Source organism: Coenobita brevimanus, chromosome 26 (assembly GCF_032717465.1).
Source record: "Coenobita brevimanus isolate Jiangsu-jjx chromosome 26, ASM3271746v2, whole genome shotgun sequence".
Classification (NCBI taxonomy): domain Eukaryota; kingdom Metazoa; phylum Arthropoda; class Malacostraca; order Decapoda; family Coenobitidae; genus Coenobita; species Coenobita brevimanus.
In genome coordinates, this window is record NC_136979.1 from 6,565,148 (window position 1) to 6,580,147 (window position 15,000).

Consider the following 15,000-nt stretch of genomic DNA (forward strand, 5'->3'; position numbering starts at 1 on the left):
ATTTCTCTGGGCGACTTCCAAGATGTCTTCAAGATGTTTTCTAGAGTACACAGAGCCACAGGGGTTGGAGGGGTTGTTGACCACGATAGCAGCCGTATTCTCGTCAATTCCTGCCTCCAGACTCTCCAAATCCACTTCCCAGTTCTTCTCCGGCTGTGGGGAGCGAGAGGGATTGGGGTTAGGGAGGTGGGATGTGGGTGGGATAGAGTGGGGGTTAGGAGACTGAGATGTGGGTGAGAAGGAGTGGGGATTAGGAAAGATAGGAAGGGTAAGAGAAAGAGTGAGGAGGAAAGGGAGGAAGGGAGAGAGAAGAATTGGGGAGGAAAGGGAGGAAGGGAGAGAGAAGAATTGGGGAGGAAAGGGAGGGAGTGTGATAGAGTGGGGGGAATTAGAGGGGGAAAGTTAGGAATGGGGTGTGAATGAATGGGGACTGGGAAGGGGAGGAAGGGGGTGAGAAAGAGTGGGGATTAGGAGTGGGAGTGGGGAGGAAATGGAGGAAGGGGTGATATAGAGAAGGGGAATTAGGGGACAAGTGAGGAAGGGGATGAGAAAGTGGGATTGGGGAGAAGTTGGGGTTAGGTGGGGTGTGGGTTACGGAAGAGAAGTGAGGGAGAGGGAGGAAGGGGAGATGGGGTGGGGTGTGGGTGGGAAAGTGGGGAGGAAAAAGGGTGTGAAGAGAGAGGGGCGGGTGTTTTAAGTAAATGAGAGAGAGAGAGAGAGAGAGAGAGAGAGGGGGAGAAATGAGATAGGAAAGTTAGAGCCAGGAAGAAAGTTGTTGACTACTGTAAACGCCGAGACTTAGCCTATTTCCGCCTATAGACCAGCTCAGAGAGAGAGAGAGAGAGAGAGAGAGAGAGTGCAGGAATGTGATTTATATGGAATTTCAAAATGGAAGATACGAGACGGGTAGGTGACAGAAAAAAGTGACAGAGAGAGAGAGAGAGAAAGAGAGGGAGAGAGAGTGGGAGCAAGAGAGAAAATTTTATCCATTAAGAGGGAAAGTGAAGCTGAAAAAGTAACACTATAGGCGAAAAAAGAGGAGCAAGGAAAGTAAAAAGAGAGAGAGAGAGAGGGAGAGAGAGAGAGAGAGAGAGAGAGAGAGAGAGAGAGGGAGAAATGAGATAGGAAAGTAAGAGCCAGGAAGAAAGTTGTTGACTACTGTAAACGCCGAGACTTAGCCTATTTCCGCCTATAGACCAGCTCAGAGAGAGAGAGAGAGAGAGAGAGAGTCAGTGCAGGAATGTGAGAGAGAGAGAGAGAGAGAGTCAGTGCAGGAATGTGATTTATATGGAATTTCAAAATGGAAGATATAAGATGGGTAGGTGACAGAAAAGAGAGAGAAAGAGAGGGAGAGAGAGAGAGAGAGTGGGAGCAAGAGAGAAAACTTTATCCATTAAGAGGGAAAGTGAGGCTGAAAAAGTAAGACTATAGGCGAAAAAAGAGGAGCAAGGAAAGTAAAGAGAGAGAGAGAGAGAGAGGGAGAGAGAATTGGCCTGCTGATGAGAAGATAACAAGGGTATATGGGCCGATGGGTAGGTAGGTAAGCAGGTAGGTAGGTTGGTAGGTAAGTAGGCAGGTAGGTAGGTAGGTCGGTAGGTAAGTAGGTTGGTGGGTGTGCGATGGTTTGATTAATCGGGTACGTAAGTAGGTAAATAAGTAGGCGGACGTGGGTATTTGAGATAGCAACTAGATAGGTAGGTAGGTAGGTAAGTAGATGCTGAATACTGTAGATAGGTAGGTACGTTAGTAGGTAGGTAGGTGAGTAGGTAGGTAGGTAGTTTGATAGATAGGAAAAGAGGCTGGTAAGTAAATAGGTAGATGCTAAACGTGGGGTGGAAGAAGAAGAAGAAGAAGATGATGATGATGATGATGATGATGAATGATGATGATGATGATGATGATGATGATGAGGAGGAGGAGGAGGAGGAGAAGGAAGAAGAGAAGAAGAAGAAGAAGCTGAGGTCAATATGGCAGTGAAGTTTGGATCGTTATTGAATAGGGATAAATATGTTAGTTTTTTCCCTTAGCCCTAGAACGAAACTGGACATTTTCAGAAGTTAATACAGAAGGGAACTCCGGGGTAGAGACCTATGAGCTTCGCGACTATGAGCTGATAGGCGGAGGGCGGTACGCTTAGTATCCTTCCAGTACAATCCCTTACACAGGAACCCTTGGAGCTAAAAGGTTAATATGGCTACGTTATATAAGATCTGACCTTCTCTCTCTCTCTCTCTCTCTCTCTCTCTCTCTCTCTCTCTCTCTCTCTCTCTAATGAATATTCTGAGTGATAATGGGTAGGATAGAAAGTGTTAATAAGTCTTGATGGGGAGGGATGAGAGTGTAATAGAGGTTGGGCGGTGGGGGAGGACAGGGTAGGGGAGGGAGTGATGGTGAGGGAGGGAGAGAAGGCAGAGGGGGGATGGGGTTGGAGGGGAGGTGTAAGGTGAAGGTTGGTAAGAGAAGGATGGAGATGATAGTCATGGAAGTGAGGGGGAGAGGGGGGGGGAAGGGAGAGGAAATGGCAAGGGGTCAGAGAGAGAGAGATAGAGAGAGAGAGAGAGAGAGAGGAGGGATGGGGCGTGAAGGGAGGTGTGAAGGTTAGGGCAAAGAAAAAGAAAAGATGGTGGAGGGAGAGAGAATAGAGGAGGGGGGGAGGGAGGAAGAGGTGATGGTGAAGATGGAGGAGGAAGAGGAAGAAGAAGGAAGGATGGAGGAAGAGGGAAGAGGGGTGAGGGAGAAAAAGAGGAGAGTAGGGGAGGGATTTTTGGGGTGGAGGGGGGGAGGATGTGAAGGTTAGAATGGAAAAAATATTTATTTTTTCCCTAATTTTTTATTATATTTTTTTGCAAGTTTGGATTCAGGAAGCGAAATAGACAACTTTTTTCTCGTTTTTTGTTGATTTTTTTTGGTGTGTGTGGTGAGTTGCATAGTCTCTCTCTCTCTCTCTCTCTCTCTCATGTGTTTTTTAGTGCGTCCACCCACCTAACCAATCCATCCACTCAGTTGTCAACCTATGATCCTTTCACTCCTATTCCTCTTTCTCCTCTGTCACCAAGTCTAACCAGCTGCCTTTCCACTCTTCCATTCTTCCACTAACCCATCCACCCTTCCACTCTTCTACGAGCCCATTCACTCATCCACTCCTCTGCTAACCTATCCACCCTTCGACTTCACTCACCCATCCACTCTCCCACCCACCTATCCACCCATCCAGTCTTTCACCCACCCATCCACTCTCCCACCCACCCATCCACCCACCTTCAGTTCGTAGTGCCTGGTGTTGATGTGGAGGCCCATGGCTAGGGTGGTGTAGAGTGGGAACCCGGGTCTGGGCATGAGTATATTCTGACCTGGGCTGCACAGCACCGTGATGGCCAGGTCCAGTGCACAGCTACAGCCTGAGCACAACACGATGTCCTGTGGGAGGCAAGAGGGAAGTGAGTGAAAAGTGCACAGCTACAGCCTGAGCACAGCACGATGTCCTGTGGGAGGCAAAAGGGGACTATGTGAAAAGGAGGAAGACATGTGAAAAGAAGAAATAAAGAAAACAGGGGGAAAGTGGAAATACATGACCTGGAAAGAAAAAAAAAATCAGGAGGGAAGTGGAAAATATTTGACGTGAAAAAAAACTTTAAAAATCAGGAGGGAAGTGGAAAATATATGACGTGAAAAGAAATACGAAAAACAAATCAGGAAATTTGCAAGTATGTGACGTGTGAAAAAAAAAAAATAGTGATTTGTCTGTCCTTCATCTGCAGCGACAAAAACGAAATTCATCATCATCATCATCATCATCATCATCATCATCAAAAGAGCCAAAAGTATCTAACCCCCCAAAAATTAATAGTCTCGGAACGTCAACATCATCTTAAAAAATTATTAAATATTTTTTTTTTTTAAAGTGGAGAGAACCACATGATGTCGTGTGGTGTGGGAAGCAGCATTGTATGTAAATATTGTGGAAGGAGATTGTGCAAAAAAGAAAAAAAAAATGAAGTGAATCGTTTAGTTGTATCATCATCATCATCATCATTATCATCACCATCATCATCATCACCACCACCACCATCATCATCACCACCACCACCACCACCACCACCACCACCACCACCACCACCACCACCATTATCATTATCGTCATCATCATCATCATCATCATCATCATCATCATCTTTTAGCACATGTGATGATAATAAGAATGAAAGGAGACAGAAAATATATACCCTGAAAAGAACAGAGCCCAATAACCAAACCGCAAGATTGATTAAACTAAGCCTCTATCACTATTAAAAAACAAGAAAGAAAAACAGTGTGACAGGGGAAATGTGATTGAAAAGCCTGACAAGAAAAACGAAAGAAACAAACAAGTAAACAAGGACCATATGACTGAAAAGGCAGGGTAAGAAAAAAAAATTGACACCACATTGTTTTTTTCAATATATAGCAACCCTGTGATTATCGCCATTATTAGCAACTTAATGAAGCTCCAGCCACACAGACAATTACCACACTCAATGGGTCAAGGAAAAAAGAAGGCCACATACTCAAAATCCATGAAGGAAAAAATGAACTGTTTATCTGTCTGTTTATCTGCCTACTTGCCTATCTGTCGATCTATCTAGTGTCAGACGCCTTAGTTCCGTAAAGGTTGGCCACAAACAAGTCGCCTCCACGTCGCCCTGTACTCTACCATTTGGCTGCCCTCTCTCCAGCTCACCCTACCCCCCCCCCTCTCATACATCTCTCTGTTCCATCCGTCCATCTCTTGGTTTCCCCGTTCTCAAAGTCAGTTTCGAAAAAAATAGCAACATTCTCAAATTTTATTGAGAAATTACATCACCACACTCAGATTCCGCTTACAACATACAACATGCTCAGAGCGTAACAACATGCTTTAATACGGTCTAAATATTCTGTGTGCACTGTGTGTGTATATATATATATATATATATATATATATATATATATATAGATAGATAGGTGGATGATATAAAAATATCACAAAATATACGGGACTAGAAGATAGATAAAAAAAAGGCAATGAGAGAGAGAGAGAGAGAGAGAGAGAGAGAGAGAAGGGGGGAGGAAGGAAGGAAGGAAGGAAATTGTATGATGGTATGAAGTTACCTATTAAGCTCGATGATCAATGGAAAGGGGGTCGTGGAGGAGAGAGAGAGAGAGAGAGAGAGAGAGAGAAGAGGAAGAAGGAGGAGGAGGAGGAGGAGCAAAATAATGAGGGAAGGGGATTGAAAAGAGCAATAGAAAACGGAAGAAAAGAAAGGGCAGCATGAACACCAATATAGAAATAAGCATAAGAAAATAGAAAACGAGGAGGAAGAGAGAAAAACAAGAGAAATATCACGAAACGAGAGAAATGTTAGAATGAATAATGGAGAGAGAGAGAGAGAGAGAGAGAGAGAGAGCTAATCCATAAAATTTGCATGTAAAACCTATTTCATTCCATCCATCCCTAGGTCAGTCCCCGGGAATAGAAAATGGGTATACCTTGGGACCTAAACATGGGATACTGAAGCATATTTAACGATTAATTTCCAGGCGTAACTTAGATATGTTTTTTAGAGGAAGAACTAGAGAAGGAAGTGATTTTTTTTTTTCCCTGTCCCTATTCATCCTGCAGAAAAGTTATAATCCGCAGTAACTCTCTCGTCGTAACTAAGATTTATTTATTGAAATTAAAATAAGAGAGAGAGGAAGATTCGACAATTTCCTTGTTCATACTGCATGTCAAAACGGGTGAGAGGGAGGGTGTGGGGGAGGGGGTAATGGGTGAGGGAGTGGACGGGGAGGGGAGGGGGAATCTCTGAGCTCCATAACTCAGGGGGGGGATAGGAGAGGGGACATGAGATGATGGGGTGTGGGCGGGGGGGGTATGGGGGAGGGGGTAAGTAAAGTTGCTAATAATGACGCGAAAATATTGAGAAAAATGAATCGCAGAAGAAATGATGGGAGGTAAGAATGAAGGAAGAGTGAAGTGGAAAGGAATGAGGAAAGCAGAGAGAGAGGATGAGGAGGAGGAAAAAATGAGGAGGGGAGAACAGATGAGAGTGAAGGGAGGGTAGAGAGGGAAAGGGAGAGGGAGAGTGTAAGGGAAAATGATGGAGGGAAGGGGAGAGTGAGGGAGGGAAAAAAGAATGTGGAAGGAACGTCGGAGAGAGAGAGAGAGAGAGAGAGAGAGACCGGGGCCTCCTGACGTCATCATGGGCCCGGCTGGTGCGCACTGAGTGACCTGTTCTTTCTCCTGACCTTGCATCCATCCTTCCATCCACTCACTCGATGTAGCTCTACCTCCAAATTATTATACAGTGGGGAAACAAGCCAAAGTAATCATTGGAAGCCTGGTGGTCACGTGGATTAAGGCGCTCCAGACAGATATAGTCCATTTGTCTTTTTTTTTTCTTTACAAAATGCTGTTCAGGGGCGGAGTGTAATGGTGAAATACAGGAGTGGATGGTGGATTCTCTCTCTCTCTCTCTCTCTCTCTCTCTCTCTCCCCCCTTTCTTCAATATTTCCTTCCCTCTTCTCCCTCCTCTGTCCCTCCTTCCTTTCCTCCCTGGACTCCTCCTCCTCCCCCACTCTCTCAGGTGTGCTAACTTTCACAAGCACGAGCCAGCTAGGTCAGAGAGAGAGAGAGAGAGAGAGAGAGAGAGAGAGAGAGAGAGAGAGAGAGACAGACAGACAGACAGACAGACAGACAGACAGAGAATATTCTGCAATCTTTTCTCTTTTCCTTCCTGCACAAAAAAACGTAATCAGTTAATATTTTTCACATGACTGTGTGTGTGTGTGTGTGTGTGTGTGTGTGTGTGTGTGTGTGTGTGTGTGTGTGTGTGTGTGTGTGTGTGTGTGTGTGTGTGTGTGTGTGTGTGTGTGTGTGTGTGTGTGTGTGTGTGTGTGTGTGTGTGTGTGTGTGTGTGTGTGTGTGTGTGTGTGGAAAGATTATACAACCCTCTTCCCTCCTCCTTCCTAAAAAAAAAAAAATAATAATAATAGCTCATTATAATTTTTCCCTCAAATAAAAATCGTTTATAATGGAAAAAGCGACATGGAAAAATTCTATACTTTTTTTGCACTTCCTCAAAAAAAGGGAAAAAAAAAAGTCATAATTACGAGAGAGAATTTGTCGTAAGTCAGTTTGTGAATCTCTCTCTCTCTCTCTCTCTCTCTCTCTCTCTCTCTCTCTCTCTCAGAAAGTAGGGAGTCAAACCACTTCAGTACGATGACGTCCCTAGTCCTTTATTAAATCTGACGTCAAATGATTCACTTTATTTATAGATGAAGCTTTACTAGGCTGGCTTTACTAGATCTTTATTACAGGGGAAATAAAGTGGTCTGGATTTAGCGAAAAATGAATAGAAAAAGAAAAGAAAAAAATGCCCTCCTACTGATTGTGTTGATTGTAGACACCTGTGGGAGAGTTATTCAGTTATTCATTCAGTTATTCAGTTATGCATTCAGTTATTCAGTTATTGGTCACAGGTCTTAGTTATTCATTAAATTGTTAGGGTGAGTCTTGGTTATTCTGTCAGTTATTCATTCAGTTATTCATTCAGTTATTGGTCACAGGTCTTGGTTATTCATTCATTTATTAGGGTGGGTCTTCGTTATTCATTCATTTATTGGGCTCAGGTTGTAAAGTAACTGAGTGTATTACTGAAACATGCTATGGGATGCTTATTTCATTATTTATTTATTTATTTATTTATTTTGACCGCAGCTATAAGTTATTCACAATAACTGATTCAGAATATTTTTTTCAAACCTCAACTGATAGATATTTGTATTCATTTGTCATTGCAAGCACGTGTTAGTGGTTGCAGTGTTTGTTTATTTATGTATTTATTTATTTTTCTAGGCGTCAGATAATTACAAAGATCTGGTGTGTGTTGGTGTTATTCTGATCACCGCCATCGCTTTAGCTGTTAATACCACCTCTCACACCACATCACACCCTCCTCGCACCACCCCCAGCGTCACACCATAAGCCATTCTCAACCCCAGCTCTCAACACCTCACCCTACACACTCCCTACACACTCTTACCTCATCCTTCTCACTATACCCCTTCCATCCCTTCTCCATCTTCACCCCTCCCCCGCCTCACCCTACCTCCTCCCCCCGACCCTGCCTCCTTTCTCCCCCACTCTAATCCCACCTTCCCCCAAACCTCACCCTCCCCCCTTACCTCGTCCCTTCTCCACAACCCACACACTCCGTACCCTCTCCCCCACTCACTCAACACCCCCTCTATCCCCCCACCCTCCTCATCCTTACCATACATGTTTTTTTTACTCCAAAAATCATCATCATCATCATCATCATTATCAATCCATCTACCCTACTCTGCCTTTCCCTCTTCCTCACACCTCCATTCTTCCACTCCAGACTCCCTCCACCACCCCAATCCCTACTAAATTCCATCCCAACCAACCCCACCCCCTCCTGAACCCCACACCCCCCCTGCCATCCAACTCCATCACCCCACCCCATCCAACCCCACCTCAACATGGCCCCACCCCAAGCAGCCCCAGCCCGCCCTCACCCCACACCAGTATAACCCCACCCATGTCAACCCTACCCTCACCCCGGCATATTGTAGTACAGGTTTTGCCGTCGTGTTCGTGTGTATTATATTCTACGCCCTCCTGTCTCACCCCACCCCACCCCACCCCACCCTTTCCCCCTAACCAATACATGTCACCTTTTCCCCACAACAATCTCCCACCCTTACTCCCCACTATCCACCTCATCCCCCTCCCCACATCCCTTGCACCCTTCCCGACCCTTCCACTCCATAACCCCTACGTTCCATCATCCACCCCTTTCTCCACCCCACACTCCTCCACCTCTTCCCTATTCATCTTCTTACCGCCTATCCTCATCACCCCAAATCCTCCCCTCCTCCACTCCAGTCCTTCCCCATGCTCCCCCTCCCCCATTTCCTCCCCATCCCTCATTACCCCTCCCTTCTCTCCCCACACCACCTATCCACATCATCCCTTCTCCTCCCCTTCTTCTCACCTGAACTTTCCCTTCTCCCCATTTCCTCCTCGTCCCTACCCCAATCCTTCCCTTACTCCTACCATCCCCTTGCCCCAATCCCTCCCATATTCCCCCCCTCCCTCTCCCCCAGCGCTCCCCCTCCCCATTCCATTCTACTGTACTTTTTTTTTATTATATTTGTACGATTTGTTTATTTCTTTCTTTTTGCTTTAATGTCTTATCACCTCGAAAGGTAATTAAGGTCTGTGTGCTCTGTGTATCTCTCCCCCCCCCCTCTCTCTCTCTCTCTCTTTCTCTCTCTCTCTCTCTCTCAGCTAGCGTCCGTCCGTCATCCAGACACGGTGGCTGAGGTGCAGCATATCCGCATTGTCAGTATTTTTGAGAGAGAGAGAGAGAGAGAGAGAGAGAGAGAGAGAGAGAGAGAGAGAGAGAGAGAGAGGACTACACCGGACCCTCCACAAATTATTGAGTGAGGTATCGTCAGACAAGGAAAGGTCGAGGGGGAGGGGAGGGGGGGAGAATGGGCGAGAAGGGGAAAGGGAGAGGGGAGAGATATAGGGAGGGGAGGAAGGAGGGAAATAGGGAGAGGTTTGGAGGGGGACGGGAAGGATTGAAGGGGCAGGGAGAGGAGGGAAAGATATGAACGAGAAGAGGAGGGAGGGGAAGGGTGAGGGGATGATGTAAGGAAGGGGGAGGGGAAGGAGGAATAGGAGGGGGTTATTGAGGGGGTGGATGGGAAGGGAATGGGGAGAAGGGGAGGAGTAACAAGGTAAGGAGAGGGAATAGGTAAGAAGAGGAAAGGACGAGGGGAGTAAAGGAAGGGGAAGAGGGAGGGGAAAACAGGAGGAGTGGGAGGAGGGACGAAGAGGAGAAGAAGGAACAGGGGAAGTAAAAAGGGGAGGAAAGAAGTGGAGGAGGAGGGAGAAAAATGGAAGGAGGGAGTACAGAAGGGGAAGAGAAATGAAGAGATGAGAAAGAGATGGAAGGAGGAGAAAGAATAGAGAGGAGGGGAGAGAGGGGAGCATGTTAAAAGAGGGAGGGGAGAGAGGGAGTTAAGAGGAGACAAGAGGGAGGTTAATTAGGGAGGGAGAAGGAGAGAAAGTAGGGAGGCCATTTCGGTTTATCACTGCCATTATTTTCTCTGATTTAATTTAACTCTTTATTTTTGCCTTTTTAGACGATTTTATTTAGTCTGGGGGAGATTTACTGACTGGAGGGGTTAGAGACAGCCTTCATTAACCCCTTCACCTCTGCACACCCCTCCTAAGCTAAGTAAAATCGTCTGGAGGTGTCTTAAAATGAAAAGTGCGTCTTTTGGTTGAGTTAAAAAGAGTGCAACCATCCTTCTGTGCAAATTAACGTATACTCACTCGGTTTGGTACTGGGTTCGCGTTGGGGGGATGTTCTGGGGTGGGTTCGAGCCCCACTAACTGTCATGAACCTTCACATATCATAGTCTATTATTATTTTCTTTTCATTTCACTGTCTTTGCCTTGTCTCTGTCCTGCTGTCCTTCACCACAGAGAGAGAGAGAGAGAGAGAGAGAGAGAGAGGCGGGGACAGGGGGAAGGAGGTATGTATAGATAGTATTGGTGACGTCACAAAACACGTCACTCAAGCCATAGGTCGTATCGTCGTGGGTCAAGGAGGCTCCCCAGTACCTCTTTATCTACTTATCTACTAATGGTACGTCAAACCCCTTCATCCCGAGTACCTCATTTCTACCACCAGACGATTTTCCTCAGCACAGGACAAACCGCTAGCAGTAAAGGGGTTAAGGAAGGATTTATTCAACACCTTCACTTCGAACCGTCTCTCGTGGATGAAAAAACCGTCTAGAAATAGCAGGAATAAAATACCTAAAAAATCGTCTTGGAGGGGTTGCTGTTCGTGTGTTATTTAATGCAGTCTGTCTCTGTTTTAACCCCCTTGTGACTGGGACAACTCTAGTATTCTTTTTTCAGTTAACGCCAGACGATTTTATTCAGCAGAGTATGCGGTCACTGTACTCTTTTCACTTTGACTTGGCCCAGATTTTCGTCCTTGGCATATTCCACAATGTTACGGCTCCACATCCTTTCCGTAGCACTTCTTGATGACTAGCATTGTATTTTAGCCCTAATCATATGTGTACTCAGCATTCAAGATGGAAAGAGAGAAATTTTAGGCCAGGTTGGAGTGAAAATACTATAGCTCTCAGACACACTTACTTTCTTTCTATCCTAAGCCTCTGCCTCTAATTACAGGTTGTCCATAGGTGTCTCCCGTCATCTACACACCTGGCCGACGTGACTCAGATCAGGTGACAGGTAAGTGGATGGAATTTTACCCCGCCGTCCCCCTCTAATAAATATATGTACAGTACCCTTTGCATCAGTTCATGTGAGGTCAACTGCAGGATTGGACCTTTTCGTGCGAGGGAGAGAGTGATAGTCAGACTTAGCCCTTCTTCCATGTTGGTGAAGTACGAATGGGGGGTGGGTTGTGTGCAGGTAGAATGGGACATGTGAAAGGGTTGTGTTGGCTGTGTGTGTGTGTGTGTGTGTGTGTGTGTGTGTGTTTGTGTGTGTGTGTGTGCCATCATTAGAACTTATACAAACATATGATAGAACACACTGCCAACACCCTCTTTAAATGTCCGCCCTTGTTTGGGTTTGAACCCTGGATCCGGAGCTCGCACATCGCTACATGAGTACGTTAACCACCTGACCACCAACACTCTCAATAAATATGCTTTCCCGCGTCTTTACAAATTCGAATATCCGCATCAGTCTTAAATTTCAGTATATTATTGCCGTATGGATAATAATAGGGTGATTAGAGGAACATAAGAGTGAGGGAGGGTGTGTAGGGTGAGGCTAAGGGTGAGTAGGGGGATTAAGATGAGGGTGAGGGAGGATAAGGGGTGAAGGGTTAAGCTGAATGAAGGTAAGGGTGAGTAAAAGAAGCTAAGGGTGAAGGAGGAAAGGTTAAGATGAGGATGAGGGAAGATAAGGGTGAGGTAGGGTGAGGGTGAAGCAGGGTAAGGGGCTAAGGGTGATGGATGAAGGGTTAAGACAGGGTGATAAAGTTAAGGTGAAGTGTTATGGGAGTGAGTCACCCGGTGGGGTCGTAACTTAAAGCACCATAAGGTAAGGCGAGACACACACACACACACACACACACACACACACACACACACACACACACACACACACACACACACACACACACACACACACACTAACACGGATTCTAGGTGGTGTTAGATGAGGCTGGATAGAAATTGAACTAACTTGAGTTATAGGAGCCTGAGTTTGTTCATACAGGTACCACTCACCCCCTCAAGGTAAGGACAACTCTACTAGCATAATTCAGCCGATGGAATGAAGACCCCAAGTGGACAGGAATGATAGGGGAGGAGAGTGAGGGATGGGAAGGAGGGGGAAGGAAAGTGAGGAGTGGAGGGGGAAAGAAAGTGAGGGTTGGAGGGGGAGAAAAGTGAGGGGTGAGAGATGAATATGAGGAGTGGGGGAGGGGAATGAGGGGAGAAAGGAGGGGTAGTGAAGGGTGGAGAGGGAGAGGGAAGGGGGAGGGGAATGAGACGTGGAAGGAGAGGAGGCATGAGAAGGAAGGGGAAGAAAGTGAGGGATGGGGATGAGGGTAGTGATAGATGGAGAGAGAGAGAGAGAGAGAGAGAGAGAGAGAGAGAGAGAGAGAGAGAGAGAGAGAGAGAGAGAGAGAGAGAGAGAGATCCGAGTTCCATCCATTGCAGTCCCAATAAACCAACATTTTAGCTCATTATGCTGAGGTGCAGACTAATGGTGATGAGGTTGGTGGTGATGGTGGTGGTGATGGATGGTGGTGGGGGTGGTGGTGGTGGGGATGATGGTGGTAGTGTTGGTGGTTATGATGGTGGTGGTGAGTGTGTGAAACTTGTGGTGACAGTGGTGATGATGATGGTTGGTGTGGTGGTGATAGTGGCAGAGGCGATGATGATGGCAGGTGGTATGGCTGATGATTGGCAGTAGTGGTGATAGTGGTGGTGGTGATCGTGCTGGTAGTGGGTGTGGTGAAAAGTGGTGAGAGTGTGAAGATGGTGGTGGTGGTGTTGAGAATGTGATGTTGGTGGTAGTGGTCGTGAATGTGATGATGGTGGTAGTGATGGTGAGTGTGATGATGGTGGTAATGATGGTGAGTGTGATGAAGGTGGTAGTTGTAGCGAGTGTGATGATGGTGGTAGTGGTGGTGAGTATGATGTGGTGGTAGTAGTGGTAAGTGATGATGGTGGTAGTGGTGGTGAGTGTGATGATGATGGTAGAGGTGGTGTATGATGGTGGTAGTGGTGGTGAGTATGATGATGGTGATAGTAGTGGTGAGGGTGTTGTTGGTTGTAGTGGTGGTGTGTGTGATGATGATGGTAGTGGTGGTGAGTGTGATGATGGTGGTAATGGTGGTAGTGAGTGTGATGATGGTGGTAGTGGTGGTGAATGTGATGATGGTGGTAGTGGTGATAGTGAGTGTGATGAAGGTGGTAGTGGTGGTGGCAGTGGTAGCAATAATGTGGTGGTGGTTGTGATGTAGTGGTGGTGAGTGTGGTGATGGTGGTAGTGGTGGTGAGTGTGATGATGGTGGTAGTGGTGGTGAATGTGATGATGGTGGTAGTGGTGGTAGTGAGTGTGATGATGGTTGCAGTGGTGGTGAGAGTGATGGTGGTAGTGTTGGTGAATGTAATGATGGTGGTAGTGGTGGTATGATGATGGTGGTAGTGGTGGTGAGTATGATGATGGTGGTAGTAGTGGTGAGTGATGATGGTGGTTATGGTGGTGAGTGTAATGATGGTGGTAGTGGTGGTAGTGAGTTTGGTGATGGCGGCAGTGGTGGTGACGGTGGTAGTGGTGGTGGCAGTGGTAGCAATAATGTGGTGGTGGTTGTGGTGGATGGCTGTCCTGCCCTCAGCTCCTCACTTCAACTTGTTCACGACTGCGTAATACGAAAATATCACATGATTATTTTTTACACCCGTGCTGGAGAGGGGAGAGCAGGTATTATGTGTGTGTGTGTGTGTGTGTGTGTGTGTGTGTGTGTGTGTGTGTGTGTGTGTGTGTGAACGGTTTTTGTCCGATTTTATCCAGACTTGGTGGAAGGATAGAGGGTCAGGTAAAAAATTGACCCTTTCCTTTTTTAGAACAATAGGTCAAAGGTCAATATCAAAGTCTAGGTTAAAATTTGACCTAACAAGATATGCTTTACCAATTTTTATCTGTTCAAAATCCGTTCACTTCGAGATGTCTGTACCCTTTGCGTTTAAAGACTAGAAGCTCACCAACAAAGGGAAATACAGGCTTAGGGAGACAGTTCCAGAGTTGACCTATTGACCTGGAATATAATACCAAAATTGTCTAAACCACGAGAGAATTAATCGTCCCATCATTAACACCCTTACCCCACCGCGATTTAATCTCAGTTAATTATAATCGTCTGGCATTTGCAGGAATAGAATACCTTGAATTTGACATGACCATGAGAAGCTTAATTGGACCTGGCTAATTACCATCGTTTAAACAGTTCCGGAAGTCATTAAGGGACTCTGTGTAAATGACGTCTTGCGGCTTCCATCAACTCATTAACAAAGTCCTTCAGGTGAAAAATAAGGGCGAATTATACCTGAAGTTCCTGAGTGTTCGAAGCTTCATTGACGCTCTTGATATTGCGTTAATATTATGCCTCTTCCTCGATAATTTGGTTGCATTGGCGGAAGTAGTGGGAGTGGTGGGGGTGGTGGTTGTGGTGGTGGTGATGGTGTGGTTGTGATTGTGGTAGTTGTTATGATGATGGGGTGGTGGTTGTGTTTGTAATGGGGGTGATGGTTGTGGTGGTGATGGTATTAGTTGTTGTGATTGTAGTTTTGGTGGTGATTTGGTAGCTGTGGAGGTGGTGATGGTAGTAGCTGTGGTGGTAGCTGTAGTAAGCGAATTGTGATGATGATGGTGGTAGTTG

General features: G+C 46.1%; 1 protein-coding gene across 1 annotated transcript in view; it reads right to left on the reverse strand.

Moving 5' to 3' along the window:
• Tat (Tyrosine aminotransferase) overlaps window positions 1-15,000 on the reverse strand; it is a 96,096-nt gene that overhangs the window by 40,670 nt on the left and 40,426 nt on the right. The window contains exons 4-5 of the mRNA XM_080268029.1: window positions 3,259-3,417; window positions 1-153 (exon numbers count right to left, since the gene is read on the reverse strand). The exon at window positions 1-153 is cut by the window's left edge and continues 39 nt beyond it. Of these exons, the coding sequence (XP_080124155.1) occupies window positions 1-153; window positions 3,259-3,417 (312 nt within the window). The remainder of the gene's footprint in view (window positions 154-3,258; window positions 3,418-15,000) is intronic.